Here is a 23,338-nt window from a genome sequence, read left to right on the forward strand (position 1 = left end):
TGACGCAAAGCGATCTCGGTCAAATGTATATGTCTAGACAGACTTTGCAATCGATCGAAAATTATAATCGTAAAACGCAAAGGTATTTTTCGTCATAGTAAAGCGTGCGATTCGTCGAGCGTGAAATAACTTGGAGCCGCGGCGTTTCGCAGTGGTTCGTGCGATTATTAGTCGCTATCGCGTACTTATGCAACCGTCCTGTATTCGGGACGATGATATTTGCATGTTTCCGGGTGTACCTGGGTTGTTAACGCAGTGCGGAGATAGCTCGCTTCAATAATGTCATATTTTTTTTCACAATAGCAAACATAAAGCGTACGCTGGTAGATTAGACTACTAATGAGCTTATGACTGCTATTCGCATGGACTGTCTGGACACATACATTTAGCCAAGATAATCTCACGACATTTTGTTCAATTTATTTCACAAATGATTGAAGAATGTAACATTAAAAGGAAAGAATTTTTAAAGAAATTTTATTATTTTTATGGTAATCTGATTTTAATTAAAAATTAAAAACTTGTCCGGAAAAGCTCTCTCTCTTTCTAGAAATGATTTCTCCAACAACAATATTGCATAAATGTTACGCGTTGCACAGTATCAAAATAATTGTTTTATTTTGTAAATAATTTCTAGATAATTTAGTGAGAGTTATATTAAAATTATATAGATTCTTTATGAATTGTAAAAAATATTATGCATGTATTAAATACAGAAAGTATCTTAACTATTTTTTTCTAATACTGATTATATTTCTAAGTCAATCTCTAACTCGTTTATCAAGTACAAGTGGAAATAATATTAAGCCAAAAAACAGCTAACGAGTGTTTCAACATATATCCATCACAAATAAGCGAGTAAAGTAGTTTGTAATCCATAACTGGGTTCCAGACTTAGAACGGTCGACGGTCGATGCTCCGATCGATCGCTAGATTATAACGTTTGTGTGTGCGTATGTGTGGAATCTGTTATGCGAATTATATAGTTATCTTACTATCTGCATTTTTCGTTCCGAAACAAGCGCGGCAACTGACATTTGTCTGGCATTCAAGCGAGGAATGCGTCATTGAAATGATCGACATTAAGTATATGCAGGGTGGTGCGTTAATCGGATTAGCTTTGCATTTTCTAGATACGCGACAAATCGAGATTTCACTCTTTTGCTCGCAAGGAGCGCAAGGATGCCACACAAAGCACAAATAAAATAGTGAAGACAATGGCGATGACAATGGTGATAACGTAGCTAAATAGCATAAATCCGGCAAAAATAGATGTGCATCTGCATTCATATTTTTCGATGCATTTGTTTTAATAAAGAAGATTATTTGATTTATCTTCTTTATATAACTTTTTGAAATTGTTTACAAGGCGTATCGCGGTTCGTATTTAGAGTTTAAATATAACATAATACGCGGATTATGTTATAACACGTAATTGATAAACTGCGCGATGTACCTCGTTTATAGAAGTTGTTAAAATTAGTCGATTGCGAAATGAATCGTATCGATGGAGTTGGACTTCGTATATGCGACTCCAAATTCTAATTTGTAATCTGCAACTGATTTATAAATAAGCATGTATCTGTGTGATATGCTAATAAAGCGCAGCGCTTAACGACGTAAACACGTTTGTAGCTATGTAATTGTATATTTGAGAAATAGATGAATGTAAATCTGAAATTTATTTCTGAAATTTAAATCTGAAATTTATTTCTTTTTTAAGAGAAATATGCAAAAATCGAGAATTATGATTTGCGAAATAAATTTTTCATTTTTAAGATAAAAACCAGTCAAATTTAAACTTATATTTAATATAATACAACATAAATTCTTGATATTAATTTAAATATTTTAATTTAAAAATTGTTTACATTAAATGACACAAGTATGTTAAACTTATTACTTTGAAGTTTGCACTCTTCTATATTTTTAGAATTATTGCTTTCTCATTCTTGCAATTTCTTCGAATTTGTTGCTCGTAAAGAGTGTTCATGAAAAGTAAGATAATTTTCTCAAATATCGCTTTACAGCTGATAGAACGGCGAAACATTTGCGGGGTGAGTTGCACAAAGTCAGAAAATTACGAGAACGAGGTTGGCGGATATCGAATAATCGCTAGTGGTCGAACCAGTTGCCCGTCGACGTTGTCGATACGGTGATGTCGCAATCGCTCGACCGTAAACTGGACCCACTGGGCCAGTGGTCAACCGTGAATGGCTGACCACACCCTCGTGCACCTTTCACAAAGTTTCCTTTATAAAATGCTTCTTTAAAAATTGTCTGAAAAATCTGCAAGCAAAACACATGTTATAGAACTGACACTTGTCTGCAAATTTTTTAAAATTTAGCTCTCAGTAGTTTCAAAAAATTTGGGCAAATGATATATTTGTAATAGAGAAATCTAATTAATCCTGGAAATAAATTTTAATAGATATTTTATTATTTACAATCATCGAATTTTAGTTTTTTAATACTTTCAAATCAGAGAAGAGTCTGCTATACCAGCATTTCTTAAAGGACGCTTATCGACTCATGTTCAGTTTACGGTTCATGATTATTAATTGTATTTATTCTTGCAATGCGCTAATTTTCTAATTCTTTTTAGCTTATTTATGTATATATATATCGAGATAAGAATGATCTGCATTTATTTTGGAACTGCATTGCATTTTATTACATAATTATATTTATTTCAAATTTAATAAGTTCTACATTTAATTATATTATTAAATTTGTATGCGGCGCGTATTTCTGATCCACAATTTGAATAGTACAGACATGCACCAAATTTTAGTGCAATTTGCCGGCAATTGAAAATTGGATATGACTATGCAGTTCCAGTTGTAAATGCAGATGACAGTACTGAAAATAGATTGGTTTAAAATGGCCGCCGCTCGTAGACTGTTGGCAGCACTGCACCGGTTATGCTAATAGGTAGACACGTGAGGAGGTTAATCAGACATCGCCGTGGAAGGCATGTAAGTATCGTATGCCTTTTGCGGTGTCTACTGTTTGATGTGCGATATCATTAGAAATGAGTGATCAACGCTTTCATCTAAGATGTTTTACTTAGACGTTTCTCTGTTAGTATATTCATTACTTTACATACGATACTAGCATAGCTATTTCGTAGAACATAACCTGCACGCATATTTTCTTCGAAATCTAATTTACTTAGTATAATGATTGTCTAATTATTTGTTGCGTAAATGAGGCAATTTTCTGTTGTGAAAAGAATGCCTTTTTGTGCTTTGTTTCAAAGGAAATAATTTATGTTGCTGAATTGTGATAACCGTCGTTGTAAAGTGGATTGTGAATTTGTAATAGTATTAAGTTATAAAACTATTGAGTTTTTTAATAAATTTTAAATGGAAGTCACACACCACTAGTTAATTTTTATATAAAGAAATTAACATTATTTTTTTTTTGTTAGCAATAGTAAAAATTTCAAACAAAACAAGTTGTGTTAAAAAAATTTACTGTTAGAAAATTACACACTACATGTTTCAACAAAGTACAATAAATTGTAATTTGTTTCTGATTTTAGAGAAATTCCATCTAATTCTGATCTCGTAATAACTCCTGTAGACTTGAAAAAGAATATTCTTCAAGCCGTTACAGAGTTGTTTGGCGAAGAGGGCGCCAAAAGTCCAATAGATATTCTAAAGTTGGATTCTGAAAAGTGCAGATTTGTCTTACGTTGTCCATCCGACGATTGCGTACGGCTACGAGCTGCTCTGAGTCTCGCCACCAAATACGAGAACAAAACGTGTGTTTACACAGTTCACCGAGCATCGCCGAATTTATTATTGTTTACTGCTGACAGCAGAACGTACAATCACTTCTAACGCTTCATCATGCCATTGATTCGCAAGGAAGGCAAAGACACAATCATCTTTGCATCTAAAGAGGATCATGCAGTACCCAGCAAGATAAACCTGCCAGAATCAGAACCCAGTCCGGGTCTGCTACTGCCTAATGGCGAAATCAATTGGAATTGCCCGTGTCTGGGTGGTATGGCAACTGGACCATGCGGATTAGAATTTCGCGAAGCCTTTTCCTGTTTTCATTACTCGACCGCGGATCCAAAAGGTTCGGATTGTCGCAAGGCGTTCGAAACAATGCAGGGATGCATGTCACAATATCCAGCATTGTATGAAAGCAAGGGTGTACCGATGGACGATGATGACCTAGAAGAGGAGGATGCTGAACAAGAAGAGAACCAGTCATCAGCCAGCAGCGAGGACAAGAGAAAGGCAGTGACGACTGATCACGACACAATACTAGAGACGAAGACCAAGGAGAAAGTGAATGCTTTGAGTACAAAACAGGAAGTGGAGCGAGCTAAGACTAACTGAATGTGATATTTGCACATACTTTGCTGTTACAAGGCGTGGTATTTGTTTTTTCTTCTAATAGATTTCTTTCTCTTTAAAGACAAACAATAATACCATGTTGTATTATACTGTGGTGTCGGTATAGCATTCGCAAGAGGCGTTTCTAGTGCATAAATAATGAGACTTAAGATGAAGGATCTCTCTAACATTAGGAAAAAGTGATAAATGAGTAAAAATAAAACACTCGTTAGCTATTTTTGATTCTTGATGGAATAATGAAATTGAGACATAGAATAACTAAATCCAAAATTTTGTACGCGCAAAATCGATGGGTTTAGTATAACTTTGCATACACTTAGTAATTAATAGTTCCAAGTTCATAACATTCATGTTCGTCTGTTATTAAAAAGATCTTATTAATTCTATCGTCTATTTTATTTTTTGCATTCCGTATAGTTAGCTCTAACGTATTTACCTTTCATATATTCTTAGCTGTATTTTACAGTAATAATGACTAATTAATTAATTCTTAAATATTGAAAGGACACTTTGTTAGGAAATATATAATAAATGAAAAATTATTAAAGCTTAATAGTACATATTTACATAATAAAAATAAAAATTGCCATATTATTAAATAATAAGAATAACGAAAAAAAAATATTAACTGCATTTTGTAGAGTTTTGTTGTATCAAAGAATTGGTCCTAATTACTTAATTTTAATTAAAAACAAATATAGTTACTATTATAAATATCTTTTCAATCAGTTTGAAATCATAAATTTATCAATCTTTTTTCAAAAAGACTTGTGTTTTTTATATCAAAGTTGCTTTATATATATTTCTTCCTATTTAATTTCTAAATTTGTATACATATTTCAATTTAAATGTAAAAACAGAGAAGTAACCTATTTGTATTTTAACTTTCATTTGAATTTCGCGCGCTAATTTATTTGTTTGATATTTTTCTAGTACACCGCCAGATGGCGAAGCTTCATTCTCGGACGCCGCGTGACGTCAAATCGTGTTTCTCCCACCTCTCCGTTCTTCATTTGATTGTATTCGATTACGGTCGTATGTAGTACGCTACTTTAATACCAGCGCCGTGGATCATCAGTGTGCACATATGTAATAACACTGCCACCGTTTGTCAGCAGCCGCCCATAGCGGGAGCAATAGCAGTATCATCGTCGTTTGTTATTGTCGACTTGCGTCAACACACGTACCATGAAGCTGTCGTTATACTTGCAATCCGTAAGCTTGGCAGAACGCGGCGTTCAATCTCTCGGCTGCGGTAAAGCGCGACCAGCGCGTTGAACAGTGACACGCGTCGCGTGCCGTGCATCGATCTTGATACCGACGCCGAGACAGACAAATAGAGAGAGACAGACAAAGTGTACGCGCGGTGAACAAAGTGCGGGCGAGTGAAGTTTGCGTCAAGTCGATCGGAGCGAAGAGTACGAGCGGTTTTTCCTTCGCGAGAACGTGCGCGCGCGTGCCGGATACGTTCCTTGGCAGTGACCGAGAGTGTCCTGGTTTTTCGTGCGGTGTGGTGAGTGCGTGCAACATCATCTCCTTGCCGTCTCATCCAGTGCAACGTCGTGCCTCAGCATGGATACTCACAGGAAGGAGAAGAAGCACAAAGAGAAAAGGAGGTGAGTCTTACTGAAAACATCGTTATTTTCGGAACGGTCGTACAGATTCGACGGCAATCTCGACATTCTCGCGTCAGTCGCGCGTTTCTTTGCTCGAGACGACCGCCGACATAATGATATCACTCATAATGTGAAATCGGTGGAGCGCAGAGAGACAGAGAGAGAATGACAGTTGAAAAAAAGGAGTGGAGAGAGAATAGGAAAGAAAGAGCGACGAGGGCGCGTGTATGCGTGCATATGTGTACTTGACGCAATCGCTTTGCTTCTTTGATGTCGTACGGGATCATCGTGCTATCTCTCTTTAATTGCAGTGCTCGATCTCACTTGCACTTACCGCCCTCTCTCTCTAGCGCCACGTGATCCCTGCCGTCTGTCTTTGTTGCTCTCGTCAGCGCTTTCCCGTTCTCTCTTGCTCTTTTGATCCTCTGTTCTTAGATTCTTCAATTAAATGGAGAAATTCTAAACAAGTATCAATAAGAGATGCATTGCTCCATTTTTCTATTATAAGATCTTTGATTTATGTTATTGGAGTCAGCTTAGGCTTTATCTTATTGTTTTGATTGCTCTTTGAATATGATTTAAGTGCTCCACTACTCTAGTTTTACATTTGTTTACATCATTATAATTTGTTTGTAAATGACTTTGTTAAAATTGTAGTTGTACATGTTTATTTTGAATTTACAATACTTTTATATCATTTATAAATCTAATTTAGTTTTTGCTACACAATTAATTTAGTTATTAATAAATTTGTTATTAATAAATATTCAATATAAAAAGAAGAAGCAAAGAGAACGACCTGTTCATTCCAAAAGTAGTATATTATCATTGATATTATTATTGATATAACAAACGTTTCTGTCTATTATCAAGTCCTCTTAAAATTATTAAATTTTTATATTAATTTTTGTTTCACGAAGTTAATACCGTAATATTTCACCATTTAGGAAAAAGAAAGAAGAGACCTAGAAAAAACTTCTCTCTTGTATGTTTTATCATTCTCTGTCTCTCTCTCTTATTTCACTTTCTCGGGCTACATTGGTATGCGGGCGCTTTTTATGTCGTACAACGATTTTAACTCATGGACTAACACTTTTTATCTATGAATATTGTCGATGGGACCACTATATATTGTGTTTTTAGAGGTTGCCAGATTCGATTTCTCTTTTTGTGTCCGTGTTCTTAATTTGCGCACACGTCGTATTATTACGACCTTGTGACCCAGCAGCTAATTATTTATTATTGCGTGATGTAGCAGCAATTAAAAGAAATTCTTTATTGGGGCTCAGAGATAAATTAAATTTTCTTGGTATTATAATCATGTTTTTTATAATATTGCCATAATAGCTTGAAAGTGAATACCATTCGAGAGATGATATAAGATTTAATAACAAGATTTAACTGCTTCTTTATGTCAGTGAAACTCACTCAATACTTTGTTTTAATATTTTTTAATGCAATAATTTGATTTATATTTTTAATTTATATTTTGTTACAAAATATAAATAAAGTATCGATTTGAATATTTGTAAAATCCAAATTCTATAAAAAACATTTATACTATCAGTTGACATTCTACGTGAAATTATGTGCATTTTCTATGCGAAACGTCATGGAATATTTGCATACTTACCGTGCGAGAGAAAGTTCGCAATACACGGACTAAGGATTTTGCAAAGTAAATAGAAAAAAAACTGGTTTGCGCGAGAAAAAATATTTCAATGGAAAAAAGATAGTTTTTTCTGTTTAAGTAATGGATTACGTGACAGAAAACTTGTATAAAAGGAAAAAATAATAACGATATCGCGTTCTGAATATTGTACTTTGGCCCTTGATGATGATAACCTTTTACATATATGTAATATTTCATACATTCGAACGCTATCGTACGCGCGTGATACGTGTGGACGTGCCGAGACGTTTTCGCTGATCTCGCCACAACTGTTACAGTCTAACGATGATTATCATATGATCCCACCGTGACGCCTATGATTTCTACGTATTTTCGTAGTTTCCGAGTAGCGGAGCGGTTATTTTCGTGCGTGTCACGATGAACGCTTGTGGTCCGCAAAGGGAGTTTTATCGTCAATGATAAAAGAGCTCTCGCATAAACCATTTCTCGATGAATATTATCTTATTATTAGAGCAATGCTTTGTAAAATAAATGTTCTTATTTGCATTTATATATATACAGTTTTAGAGAAAAAAATCACCTCGACAAAACAATACCTCGAAATTGCAGTCACGAAGTATCACCAGTTTTTAAATTTAACAATCTAATTATACAATTAATTTAAAGTTATTATATTTAAGCTGATGCGCTACGAAATATATATTAGATAAAAGAAAGGTCATTAACCAAAGCTAGAATTTAGACTTTGTACGGTTTGTGTGTGTTTATACACATCATAGAATCATAGAACTGAAATTTTCCATTCTACGTTCTTATATAGATCTGTAGATATATATCAGTCTACACTTAATTAAACACTGAATTATTGCTGTTATGAGTGCTATTTTTCATGTGATAAAGAGTTAACTTCTATTTAAAACATTGAAGACATTCGTCATATTACAAATTGTTAGGTAAATTTAGCACAATACTAATAATAACTCAAATGATCTTTTTTCATGATAAATTAAACTGTTTAATTTAAATTAAACTTTACAAAAACTATTATAAAATTTAAAAAAATGTAAATGTTTAAATTTTTCTATTAAGGAAATAAATGTATCTAAAGTTTTAAAACAAAGTCGAAATGTTCTCTCAATATTTTTGTTATTAAATTAATAACAATAATAGCATATTTGTGCTAAACAAGTTAACTAAATCAGCAAATTATCGATCTAATTTATCAAAAGACGACTAGAAGTTTTTATCTTTCTGTTTAAGACATATGATTGATGGAAATCACATAAAATAGCGGCATGATGCTTGCTTTTTGATAAAAATAAGTACACCGATAGATTTGACGATGTAACAAATTTCCACAATTTTAGTACACCAATTTAACATGAAAAAGACACGGGACATTCTAGAAATATTATGAAAGACATGATTTTATGTACCAAGAAATGATATCAAGAAAATTTAATTTATCTCTCAGCCCCAATAAAGAATTTATTTTACATTCAATTTGAACAAAATTTACACAATATAGTAAATAAAATGATTTAGATTGATATTGGAAATATATAAATATAACTTGCACATTTTTTAAATCGGACACAATGTAATGTATTTATACGAGCGAAAAATGATTGTCTAGTCGAGTGATCGATAATGATCAGTGAGGGGGGAGGGCAGCAGTGATTGCTTCGTCAATTAGAGTGTCTTCTGTGACAGTTATTCCTCTGTGTAAACGATGATAAGCGAGGGGAGCTCTCTCCGCTTCAGGCTAGATATTTTGCTGACACGTATGCATGTCTGTACGGAGTGTTCCACTTCCATCGCTTTATTAGTAGAAGATAAATTCTTTCGGAGTAGATGTAACTCAACTCAGAATATCATTAATTTTCGAGTATTAATTAAGCAGAAAAAGTAAAAAGCTTTTGACAATTTAAGCTTAAAAAATATTTACATTTTATCATTTTTAGTTAATCTTAGGTTGATTTAGCGAAATTTTAATTTTATGTTTAGTTGCAAAGAAATATATAATGTTAATCCTGGGAAAGTTGGGGCAGATGATACTTTTCTTGGACATTTTTGCGAGTGAAAAATTGACTCAAAATTGGTCAAGGATTGTATCACTAATTGTAAGAGATGATATGGCAAAAGTGGAACACTCTGTATATGTAGTGACGATTACATAGCATGCACACACGATGGACAGTGGCCTTCTGGAAAGTTTTCTTCCCGAATTGCTTGTATTCCGCTATATATAAATTCTAAAGCACAAACAATTAACAAAATACGTCAAATTAAAAAAATTTTTTTCTAAATACTTTTGAAAATTTATAGATTTTTATAGATATTGTACTATTGCTGCAATTTAATCTTAAAAATAAAATAAATAGATTTCAAAATTTCTCTTAATTATTTTTTGATATCAGTCGATAGAGTGTAGTTTAGATAAATAGAACTATCAGCCACAATATTAATACATAAGAAAATAAATGATGAAAATAAATGATACATTGTATCATTAAATTTAAATAGAAGATAATCAGGTTTCGAAAAAGACTTCGTCATTCTGTAGAAATCTTGCGCCGTTTCTTGTTCAAATGCATTTTGTAACTTTATAAATGTTTAAGTATCTCCTGCTTAAATCAGTTTTAGGTATTGTATGTGAATGTCACGTGTGATGTCACATTCGGAGATATTGGTCATTGTTTATCTATGAAATTTAGATGCGCTAGAAAATATACTATACGATTCTTATTCGTTTAAAACATTAAACTATGTAGTTGCATCAAGAAATTGTAAAGATTATAAAACATTTATTATAAGTATTGTTTAAAGATATTTTTTAACCCGTGTTAATTTATGAAGAAATAACAAATCTTCTTTACATTAACATCCGTGACATATTCGTATTTGCCTTTTTCTCTTTTTTTCTTCGATTTATTATAAAAAATTCAATCGTTGACATTCATGTCCGAAAAAATGTTCACGTTTTCGTTCCGATAGCATTTCCGGTTTCGTGATTGCACCGTAAGGATTGTTCGACCGAATCAAGGACATGCATTGTTGCAATCGCGCCCATTCGTTGCGAATTGCACGAGGAGTTTACTCGATACGGCGAGAAAATGCTGGATAAACGACGGACGATCCATTACGTCTACAATGGTTTCTTTTGTTTGGCTCGAGTACGATATTATTCATTGGGGATCGTGTTATCTCCCGCGATAGGAACGCTCGCGATCGTGACCGATCATCAGGCAAATTACCGCATAGTCATTAGGTGATTGCATAAACGTTACCTATTTACCGCACGCTTCTATTAAGAATATAAAATATGAAGAAAATAAACTTTTATGGCGTTAATTTATTTCTACTAAAAATTATTTTTTAATTTGAAATTCAATAGACAGTGTTATGTCGAAGAGACATGTAAATGATAAATAGAATATTACGAAAAATTTTTATTATTTTCCAGTTTTGCAATTTGTTAATTTTCCTGAAGTAATTCTAAGTCCGGAAGATAAGATTGCATAAATTATTTATTTCTGGCTACATTTTGGGGATTTTTTATAATTGCAAAAACCTAGAAGTTGTGATAGCACACGTACTGCTTAATGCAAAATGTATGTTAATTGCTTTGTTTTTCCTTATTTTTTTTATCTCTCATTGCAAATTGGAAATTTTACATTTTGTGAATTTTACTATTTTTATCATGATTATGCTATTATTTGCTAGAGAATTTTACAATGTTTTTTTTATGATATTGTAATATGATATTATAATATTGAAAGAATATTTTATTTTCTGTAGGAGACCATTCGTAATTATTCCAAATATAGTAATTTGTAGATAAATAAATTACGAATTATTACTATATTTGGAATAAATTTATCATTTAATCTCAGTATAAATTCTTTATGATAATATTGTTTTTGAAACAATTATATATCATGTATAACAATCTGGTTAAATTGGAGAATTGATTGTAGATAAGATAATTCAGTCAAAAAATTGACATAAATCTCAATTCTTTTTGTATAAATAATTTTGATAAAGCACAACAATTTTCAAAACATATTCAATTTACAATAAATAAAACTGCCGCTTGCTTCTCTTTATAATGCGGAAAGAGATATTTATTGTATCAAAATTTGACAAGTCACGGAAAAATACATAATTTGAATGCGCCGAAATGTCGAAAACTCGCGCCCGGTAATTTTGTTGTGCTGCGCGTGGCGTCGGTGATAGAGTATCGTTATCGACGCATAAGATAACGATCACCCTGAGCGTCCAATATGCTGCAAGAAGCAGCATCGCGTTGCTACCGGCCTTTAGTATCGTGCGAACCGTGAAGAAGGTGGATTAAAATCGGATTTTGAAAAAAGGCATGCGAGAAAGTGGGGATGACGGCCCTCTTCAGGGTTCAACTCCCGATATCTCAAACCGTAAAGTCAGGTCTATGACGTCGAATCACCCCCGCTAATGTTTATAATTTTGGATTTAATCTTGTCGAGACCTTGTACAGACAAGAGAAGGTTAACCGGAAGATTGTAATAAAAAAGAAGATAAGGTGATAAGAAATATTAGAAAAGTTGTTACTGTGTAATGAAGGAGGCGGAAGAAGATTAAAAAAAACGGAAAAGATAAAACGTGAAGGGCAAAAACAGTGGAAAAACGTGAAACTGAAAGCACTAAACATTGTCAAACACAAAGAGGATTGAATTTTATTGGCGAAGGAAGAAAGAAAGAACAAACAGACTTGAAGGTGAATTTTACTTTTTACGACTGATTGGAATCGATTGGAATTGCTAATGAACGTACAACGCATGTACCTTGTGTAAAGAGAGGTGAGTCTTTGCGGAAAACAAGAAGTAGATAAAATGACAAAACGGAGAAAAGAAGGTACGGAGTGAAGCATAAAGCAGTTAGATATATTAAAAAAAATTAGGACGGAGTTTTATTTTTCTGCGACTCTTTTTTTCCGCTCGTGCCGCCGTGAATTTCTCGATCGCACGGTCACGTGGACCAGACATGACCAGATAAGCTCTTAACAACGAAAAGTGAGAAAGGTAAGCGCGAGGTGAGAGAGAAGGGAATAAAACTTTGAAATTGATAAAAAACAGCGAAAGGTAAACTAGGACATCAAAGCGCTAGAAATTTATCGCACTTAACGATAGATAAATTGGCGAAAATAATTTTTTGGCGAAAAAGTTTTTATCGAAGAAGCGACGAAAAAAGATACACAAGTTAAGAAGACAAAGAATAGGAAAGATAAACTTCAGACAAGTAAATGAGACAAGTTTTTTTACTCATAAGTTTCAGCAAAGAACGGAGAAAAAAACAACAGACAGATTTAGTGATGATCGTGTTATACGTGGACTAATCTTGAAAACAATCGATTCTCTGCAAAAAAAGGAAAAAGTAAGCAAAGTAGCAAGAAGGAAAAACCTGAAGGATGAAAAACATCTTGGTATAATTAATACAATTAAGATATGAAAATTTATTACTACAATTAAGATATGAAAATTTTTGATGCAGCGCGTAAGTCGAGATAATTGAAATTATTTTTAAGAATAGCAATAAGGTAGGAAAAGAAAAAGAACTTGAAAGTAAAAAAACAATTGTGTGTGTACGATTAAGATTTAAGGAGCTACTCTTAAGAGCGTACAGAAATAATTCTAAAAATATTAAGGCGGTGAAGAGAAGAAAAACAAAGAAGAGAGGAAGAAGAGAAAAAAGAAACTTTAAAACGAAAAACGATTACAAAATAGTGACGTGAACCACATTCGAGAAGCAATGAACGTACGTTTGCAGGAAATGACTGTCGGAAGAGGTGAGGCGGGAAAAGAGGAAGGGGACATCATCCTCGACGATAGTCGTCAGCAGCAGCGGGGTCGTTGCTCCGATTCGCGCGACGACTGGATCGGCAAGGCATCGGGTTACGCGTATTTCGACGAGCGTTACATGACGAGACGAAACCAGATCGAATCTCCGAAACTACCGTCGGCGCCGCCTTATGGTCCAGCACTCGTGCTCGGCAACACGGAAGACATCTTGCCCGGCAATGTCGCCGCACCCTCTTCCACCGTTACGTCACACATTGGCGATAATGCTAGATCACGAGCTTGCGATATCGAGACGACATCTTGCACGACGACGAGATTCCCGTATGCCGTAAATTGCAACGTGGCGTGCAGTAGTATTGTGCCAGCAACGTGCAATAACGCATCAGCGAGCGACGATTCGGGGACGACGTTGTACCGCGACAGCGGTCCGCAGTTGGAGACTTGCGCGGCGATCTCGAAAAGCTGCCAGCTGGGGTTCGTCGACGTTGAGGATCTCGCCATGTACTTCGACAAGCCGCCCGCGACGAGCAATCGTGCGATCCACTCGAGAAGATCGAGGTACGGGCAGGCCGCGAGGATGGATCAGCCGCGACAGGATCGTCGTGATCGTCTCACAGGATCCGAATGCGATCTAAACACTTACCATTTACGGTCTTCCGATCTAGGCTCCCATAATCTACGTCCTTGCGATCTGGGATCTAATAATCCGTGGCCCTCCGAACCAGCGGCTGGCGATCCACGCACTTGCAATTTAGGGTCTGGAAATCAGCAATATCGCGACGTAAGATTCGGCGATCTGCAATCTTATCATTTAGGAACGAACATCTCCGAATTCGACGATCCACGATCCAGCAATGTGGCATTTAATAATTTAGGAGAAACTCGCAATTCAGAATACAACGATCCTCGCTCTTACGATGTATTTGAGGCGTACCAGTTGAGATTCGACGATTCGCAATCCTGCGATTTGAGGCTGTGCGAGGTGCAGCCGCGCGAACTGGGGCGAGACAAACTGGGACGATGCAATCTGGGGCCGGACAATTGGTACTGCAACAACTGTCCGGAACTGTTTAATTTCTGCAGCGAGAAACGATGGCTGCAGTGCCCGGCGAGCGATCGCTGCCCTCTTTACGACCCCTCGTACGCTTACGGTGCCCCGATCTTGCCGCCGTGCATGTACGAGAACTTGCACGCCGACTACAACGATAACGATAACTGGCATTACGGCTACGCAGAGGATGACCAGCTCCTCGAGGATTATTTGTAAGTCAGCGAACAACGTAACGCTTGTCGCTTTCACCGTTTTGTCCTGTTGTCTCTCTCGATCCTCACACATTTAATGCTGTGATCAGAAATAAAGGGTAACTAAATTATTTGATGTAATCTTTCATAATCTTCTTCGAGGGTTGCTGAAAAGCATTTTTCTCATAAATTTTTCTTATTTCAAAATTAATTAAAATTTAATCTTACTTTATGAAATTAATTTTAAATATGAATTTAATTTTAATACGACTTGACTTTGTGTAATTAAATTCAAATATTTAAATTGCTTTCTTAAGAAAAAAATTCCAACATTGATATATGAAAATTTTTTATTTATTTGGATTTGGGAAATTGTTATTTACAGTTTATGCGTAACAGATTGTGCCACAATTAATTTAATTAGTAATTAAAGGAGAAAAGAAGAAAATAAGTTGGGTATTTGTGTATTTTCTTTTCCCGGAAATGTTCTACATTATTTGATTACGTTAGATGTCTCGTTGAATTAGCCGATCGCTTTGACTGATTTAAGTTGATAGCGGTAGGAGGAAGGTGAAGGAAAAAAAACGTGACGAGATCGTAGGATCGATTTCGAAAGAAGTATCGTACGAAGGTCGGCCCGCTGCGACGATAACGCCTAGCTACGCGATAACACCGACGTTTTCCGTCGATCGACAACCAAAAAAAAGATGCACTTTCTCAGAATCACTAACGGTTGCATTGTACTGGTAACAATAGCAACTGAACGCTTATTAATTTTGACGTTTAAACATTTTTCCCAGGCGATCCCTTCTAAACTTTTCATTCCTTAAATCTGAAACAGGATATTTTTTTGTTAAAAATAAAGTTCTAAAAAATTTTGAATGTACTAAATCGAATAAAATTAAGCTATTGAAGCTCTACTCAAATATTGTCTTTGTTAAACGCATCGTGCGATGCATATTTAGTAATCAAGCACAGCGTTGCATACTCAAGTTCAAGCGGTGCCTAAAAAATGCACCACGGTATACGATTCTTGTGTAATCTAAAAATAGTTTAATATCAAATCAAGACCTTATTGAATCGGAGAGTCCGTTTATCGTACGTGATAGTGTACATCTGACGTGACTTTTCGCACTCATCGCTCAGGTACTTCAGGACGTCTGCTTGCGTAAAAATGTCTAATAGGAGATTAGTTAAACGAGTGCTCTCATTCGCACACTCTATGTGATTCACTCTGTGTGAAAAGCACGTAGAAAATTTTATAAAGACAGTGTGTACATAGATCTATATTAAGTATTTCAAAATCATTTCTCATCGAGTTTTATCATTTTCAAATGTCGTCTGTCATTTTGTCATTTTTTTTTTTTTTTTTTTTTTTTTTTCCCCAAATAATCAGCTTTCTGTTGACAAAATTTGTCAACTTTGCGTTCTAGGGCAGAATATTGAAAACAACTTTTTTGAAAAAATACTTTCTCGATCATTTATTGTGATTCATTAGTCTATTGTATATCACGAAACATGTGATTGATGAAATATCTGTAAAAATTACAGATTGCTCGTCAGGTGGAAATGTTATCGATGAAAGTAATTAACTTTGCAGCCGATAAATGCACTGGACTTTGAAAGAAACTTTTTTTCTTTATTACAGGAGTAATGAGAAGAGGAAAGAGAGATCTCGCGATGCAGCGCGTTGTAGGCGTAGCAGGGAGACGGACATTTTCGCCGAACTTGCGGCCGCGCTTCCGGTTGCACCGGAACAGGCAGCGCACTTAGATAAGGCCAGTGTAATGAGGTTGGCGATTGCCTACCTTAAAGTTCGAGCCGTCATAGACTCCAGTAAGTACCTATGAATACTGAGTTGTACATATTTTTGTTCGATTACTCGTGTCGCAGCAAATAAGACATTTTATTTGCGCTATCTGAATGTGTGAAACGAAATATATTTCGGAAATTTGCAAAATATATTTTAGTCAGAAATTCAAGTATCTCAAGTGGATATTTAGGCATTTTCTTTTTAAATAATTTTAGGATGATTTAAGATCGGTGTCATTAAATATGACGTAGCAGCGTCAGAATAATTTAGGTATGAATACTGTAATGTATTGAAAGTTATATAACGTTAAAATAACAAATCACACAAAAATTTACAATATGAATTAATATGTGTCGCAAACGCATCCTTTTTTTGTCACGAAACGAATAGCTGATATCGCTCAGAGAAAGCGAAGAATAGGAGTGTTAGTGGCACTGAGAGAGAGAGAGAGATGGAGAGCAGAGCGAGAAAAAAAACAGTCGCTGTCGTCAGTTAGGCGACTGACTAGCTCGAGCGACGAGCAAGAGAGAAGGAGAGAGATATAAATCGAGCGAGATATAGGAATAGAGTGCGGAATATAATGAATAGGTCGAATCGATTTGTAACATTTACAACAGCAGCTTTATTGTTGAAAAAATGTCTTATGGTTTAAAGAAAAGATGTTCGTGAACCTAGCATATCATTTTCCAGCAGATCAAAAATAAAAGAGAGTTCTTGTCGCATGCAGTCGAGTTCTATAGTTCCTTATAGTTTTTAGTAATAGTTCTGGTGATTTTATCCAAAAAAACACCAATCGAAAAAATGATCTGCTAACTTCCCGTAGCAGATCATTTTCTAGCAGATCAAAAATAAAAGAGAGTTCTTGTCGCATGCAGTCGAGTTCTATAGTTCCTGATAGTTTTTAATGATAGTTCTGGTGATTTTATAAAAAAAAACACCGATCGAAAAAAATGATCTGCTACGGAAAGTTAGCAGATAAAAAATAGAGGACACTGAACATATATGTGATATGCTGGCCGTATATTGATAGTTCTGTTGATAATTAAAGAGTTTTCGTGTAGTTCTGAGCCAGTACATTGCTTTTCCAAAGAGTTCTGACGACTAAAATAATTAGAAAATTTTTTAACAATTATTTTACCCGAAAAACACGCATTTTTGTACATATATGTGATATGCTGGCCGCATATTGATAGTTCTGCTAAAAATTAGACAGTTCTCTTCTAGTTCTGGGCGAGTACATTGCTTTTCCAAAAAGTTCTGACGACTAAAATAATTAGAAAATTTTTTAAACAATTATTTTACTCGAAAAACACGCATTTTTTAGTATATGTGTGATATGCTGGCCGTATATTGATAGTTCTGTTAATAATTAAAGAGTTTTCGTGTAGTTCTGGGCAAGTACATTGCTTTTCCAAAAAGTTCTGACGACTAAAATAATTAGAAAATTTTTTAAACAATTATTTTACCCGAAAAACACGCATTTTTGAGTATATGTGTGATATGCTGGCCGTATATTGATAGTTCTGTTAATAATTAAAGAGTTTTCGTGTAGTTCTGGGCAAGTACATTGCTTTTCCAAAGAGTTCTGACGACTAAAATAATTAGAAAATTTTTTAAACAATTAATTTACCCGAAAAACGCGCATTTTTGAGCATATGTGTGATATGCTGGCCGTATATTGATAGTTCTGTTAATAATTAAAGAGTTTTCGTGTAGTTCTGGGCAAGTACATTGCTTTTCCAAAGAGTTCTGACGACTAAAATAATTACAAAATTTTTTAAACAATTAATTTACCCGAAAAACGCGCATTTTTGAGCATATGTGTGATATGCTGGCCGCATATTGATAGTTCTGCTAAAAATTAGACAGTTCTCTTCTAGTTCTGGGCGAGTACATTGCTTTTCCAAAGAGTTCTGACGACTAAAATAATTAGAAAATTTTTTAAACAATTATTTTACCCGAAAAACACGCATTTTTGAGTATATGTGTGATATGCTGGCCGTATATTGATAGTTCTGTTAATAATTAAAGAGTTTTCGTGTAGTTCTGGGCAAGTACATTGCTTTTCCAAAGAGTTCTGACGACTAAAATAATTAGAAAATTTTTTAAACAATTAATTTACCCGAAAAACGCGCATTTTTGAGCATATGTGTGATATGCTGGCCGCATATTGATAGTTCTGCTAAAAATTAGACAGAGAGTTCTCTTCTAGTTCTGGGCGAGTACATTGCTTTTCCAAAGAGTTCTGACGACTAAAATAATTAGAAAATTTTTTATATAATTTTATATAATTTTATATAATTATATAATTTTATATAATTATATAATTTTATATAATAAATTATTGAAAAATAATTACTGTTATACAAATAATTTTTTCATATCCTTGAAGTTTTTCTTCGTACGCCGAGTATATTCACAATCATATAGTAGAGTTCATAAAAGTTGTTAACAATTATTTAAATATTAGAAACCAGAACTTTTCTGAAATGTATAGAAGTATTAAATATATAGTTCGAAAAAACTTCCCAATATACAATAACGTATCACAATTACATAAGCGAAAAGATGATAAAAATTGTTAACAATTATTTTTATTACTATTGATGGATATTGTTATTGAGAACTTTCCAATATCAACTAGAGCCTCGATACTTATACGTTCAACAACTTGGCGATATAATTTGTTTACTAAATATAATTAATTTTACCCATAAAATTTTATTAGAAATAAAAAGTAATTGTTTAAAAAATTTTCTAATTATTTTAGTCGTCAGAACTCTTTGGAAAAGCAATGTACTTGCCCAGAACTACACGAAAACTCTTTAATTATTAACAGAACTATCAATATACGGCCAGCATATCACACATATACTCAAAAATGCGTGTTTTTCGGGTAAAATAATTGTTTAAAAAATTTTCTAATTATTTTAGTCGTCAGAACTTTTTGGAAAAGCAATGTACTCGCCCAGAACTAGAAGAGAACTGTCTAATTTTTAGCAGAACTATCAATATGCGGCCAGCATATCACATATATGTACAAAAATGCGTGTTTTTCGGGTAAAATAATTGTTAAAAAATTTTCTAATTATTTTAGTCGTCAGAACTCTTTGGAAAAGCAATGTACTGGCTCAGAACTACACGAAAACTCTTTAATTATCAACAGAACTATCAATATACGGCCAGCATATCACATATATGTTCAGTGTCCTCTATTTTTTATCTGCTAACTTTCCGTAGCAGATCATTTTTTTCGATCGGTGTTTTTTTTTATAAAATCACCAGAACTATCATTAAAAACTATCAGGAACTATAGAACTCGACTGCATGCGACAAGAACTCTCTTTTATTTTTGATCTGCTAGAAAATGATCTGCTACGGGAAGTTAGCAGATCATTTTTTCGATTGGTGTTTTTTTGGATAAAATCACCAGAACTATTACTAAAAACTATAAGGAACTATAGAACTCGACTGCATGCGACAAGAACTCTCTTTTATTTTTGATCTGCTGGAAAATGATATGCTAGGTTCACGAACATAAAGAAAAGGCTATGAATTTAACTCAAGTCCGATTAACTACCGAAAAGATTCGTACTGTCCGGATCTCGCGAACTTGAATTACTTTCGCATTATATTACAGTCTTTACTCAATGTGCTTGCTTCGTCGCTCCGAATTTTCTTCCTTGAGAGTTCGACTTCCTTAGAAGAAGAGAGCGATCGACTCACTTTTAATCGTCAGCTCGAAAAATTATATCGCGAGAGAGGAATCCCCGTTTTCCGGTATACTTGTTTAGCGACTAGCCTTCGACGCAAGGACATAAAATATTATATATACAATCAACATACAGCCAACGAGTTGTGTATAATACGGAAACTAATAAAATTTTGGAAAGTATAATGAACGAAATATTCTAGAATAATGATGTATAATGATGTTAAACAAACTTAATATGAATTAATCTTAAAATAGATAGTTAAATTACTCGGAAGATTTATGAAGAATTTTAGGATTTCAGAATATCTAAAAATTTATTTTTATTTTACATTACTGACGATCTTATTGCTTATTTCGTTACTTGATTTTGCTAAATCGACAATTTTTGGATACGAATATTTTCGGGGTTTGGATCTAGGATTTGGTATTTAGGATTTTGCATGATTTATAAAAAATCTTAGAGTTTGGTACAATGTTGTGTTAGCTAAATTTTCGATTCTGTTAACGCAAGTTCCAGCATCGCTAGCAAAGTCTGAGTCGTCCGCAGAGATGGATGAACTATTTCCGAAAGCTCTCAACGGCTTTATGTTAGTTCTCTCCAGTGATGGCAATATGGTTTACCTCTCGGAGAACGTCAACGATTATCTCGGAATATCACAAGTATGTCATAAAAACCTAAACGTTACTGCAATTATTAGAAGCAAAAAACAATGATGTAAATAAACTTATAAATAAGTTTTAATATAATTTTCCATAAAATTTGAATCTTTTCTTTAAATGTTATTCTTATTATTTTTGTGTTTTCAATAATTACGTTTTAAATAATTTTTATAAAATCATTATTTAATACATAACATAAATCATTGATTTTTAAAGGTAAAGTTAAATTTGTAGAAAAAGTTTAAATTAAATATGTAGAATGTACAATTACAGCTGCATTGCTAAGATTGCAATTAATCATTTTAAATCACAAGCTTTGTTGTACTTAATATAAAGGAATATAAAGTTAAACGACAGATTTTTATATGTACCTTGTCGGGATTGTGCCTTGCATAGATGGACATGATGGGGCAAAGTGTATACGAATACAGCCACCCCTGCGACCATGACGAATTGCGCGAGTGTTTATCCTCAAAGCCGACAGACAATAATGAGAAACGTGCTTGCAGTTTCTTTTTACGACTCAAATGTACTCTCACCAGTAAGGGTAGAAAGGTCAATTTGAAGAGCGCCTCCTACAAGGTATGTAGAGCTCTTTACTTATATCAATTTGGATTTTAAATAAATAGTTTTTTATAATTAATACAAAAGTGAACTCGCATTGAACAGTGGAATTTTTATAAATGTAGGTTTCTACGACATTTACTTTGCGTTTTTTTTTTTAATTTTTTAATGAGAACTTACCACAATAAAACTTTTCTGATCATATTAGTGAATATTAGTTAATAATATTCCTACTCTTGTGATCTGAAATGGATATTTCAAATGTCCACAGGTAATCCATTGCACCGGCAGATTGACGAATATTGGCGACTCGAATTCGAATTCCGTGGAAGCCGATGACGAGAAACGAGAAAAAGAGGATGAACCGGTGGAGCAAAATACAGGCGCTTCCCTGGTGCTCGTGGGTAGTCCAATACCTCACCCCAGTAATATCGAAATACCATTGGGACGTCATACCTTTTTATCGAAGCACAGTCTCAGCATGAAATTCACGTACGCTGACGAAAAGTAAGTGACATGTTCACAGTTTTCTCGCTACTATTGTTCACAGTTTTCTTGCTACTATTGATGACTTTGATGTAGATTTCTCATCGGGTCTAGTTACGCAATTCGATCCAATTAGTTTTGAATAAAAGCAAATTATTTCAGATTAACGCAATTTAATTTTTCGCTTTAATCGTTTGATTAATCATTCACTTGCATAATATTTAACGCCAATTATTTAAATATTTTTAAAATCTTATCGTTATTCGATAAGTTGTGCTTATCGTACATGAGATTCGAGTGTGATTTCTTAGTAATCCTGTATTATAAATATATGTAGTATTTTGAAAACAATCGCAATTAATAATTATTGAATATTATTTTGCAATACATTATCGAAATTTGTTTACTTTGTAATCAGATTAGCCGAATACTTGGGCTGGAACAGCGAAGAGCTGATGGGTCGATCGGTCTTTGAATTCTATCATGCACTCGACAATCTGGCGCTGGATAAATGCTTCAAGTGCTGTAAGTACTACTTTTTTAACTCATTTTATATTTATTATAAATTTAGCAAAAATAATACAAATATTTAATAAAACGCTTAATAACGCGAATATTTAATAAAACTTCTTTAAAATATCTTTATTTGAATATCCATCGCATCTTCGTCGCCTAGATCGTGTCTTTTCTTCAAATTATGAAAATTGATTTCTGCAAGATTAGTGTATTATTAACCATTAATCACAAGAAAATAATTTATGTGTTTTATGCAAATTACTTTTTGTTATATTTTCACATTATTTGCTATTTTGTGGAATACTATTAATTGCTTGATTTGCGCTTTCAATTAAAGCGGATACTAAAATCTTTTAAAAAATAGCCTTTTGTATTGCAGAATTTTTATTATGCATAAATTGAAATGTAAAAACCGAATGACCGTTAAAACGACATTTAAGGATTATTATTCATATTTTGTCTGACGATTTCCTTTAAGATATTACTCTACGCGAGGAACACGGAAGTAGGTGATAGCAACCAAAGTAAAGAGATATAAAAAACACATATAAAATATATATCATGGAAGGGGACTGACAGTAGGGAAGGGGAAAACGGATTACGCTGTAGATCTACCTAGAGGTGAATGACTTGATTGGGGAGGGTTTCAAGGACGATCGTATCTCTTATCGCGGTACTAACTTAATCCGAAGACAAAGACCTTTTTTTACGATTTTCTGGGACCACAGACTAACGTTATCGACTACTAGTTTTATAACTGCTGCGTCCCACTGGTATTTATGAGCATACACGTACGCAATTACGTATCAGCGTAGACGTTTTATTGTGTCGTTTCAGTAATTGACTTGTAAAGTCATTAAATAGATAATGGAGAATGAAA

General features: G+C 34.0%; 2 protein-coding genes across 4 annotated transcripts in view; both read left to right on the plus strand.

The window, feature by feature from the left end:
* sima (similar) overlaps window positions 1-23,338 on the plus strand; it is a 79,659-nt gene that overhangs the window by 30,214 nt on the left and 26,107 nt on the right. For 2 of the 3 annotated variants that reach the window (XM_012375587.2, XM_067347901.1), the window contains 6 exons: window positions 5,310-5,992; window positions 16,353-16,540; window positions 20,744-20,892; window positions 21,289-21,474; window positions 21,728-21,963; window positions 22,361-22,467. In XM_012375587.2, coding sequence (XP_012231010.1) covers window positions 5,949-5,992; window positions 16,353-16,540; window positions 20,744-20,892; window positions 21,289-21,474; window positions 21,728-21,963; window positions 22,361-22,467 — 910 coding nt within the window. In that variant the 5' untranslated portion in view covers window positions 5,310-5,948. Of the gene's footprint in view, window positions 1-5,309; window positions 5,993-11,856; window positions 14,726-16,352; window positions 16,541-20,743; window positions 20,893-21,288; window positions 21,475-21,727; window positions 21,964-22,360; window positions 22,468-23,338 lie in introns of those variants that run through there. The other variant, XM_012375586.2, reaches the window with a different exon arrangement.
* LOC105677174 (mitochondrial intermembrane space import and assembly protein 40-B) lies at window positions 3,711-4,760 on the plus strand. Its single transcript, XM_012375597.2, has one exon. The coding sequence runs from the start codon at window positions 3,858-3,860 to the stop codon at window positions 4,356-4,358; it is 501 nt and encodes a 166-aa protein (XP_012231020.1). The 5' UTR covers window positions 3,711-3,857; the 3' UTR covers window positions 4,359-4,760.

Source organism: Linepithema humile, chromosome 1 (genome assembly GCF_040581485.1).
Source record: "Linepithema humile isolate Giens D197 chromosome 1, Lhum_UNIL_v1.0, whole genome shotgun sequence".
Taxonomy (NCBI): domain Eukaryota; kingdom Metazoa; phylum Arthropoda; class Insecta; order Hymenoptera; family Formicidae; genus Linepithema; species Linepithema humile.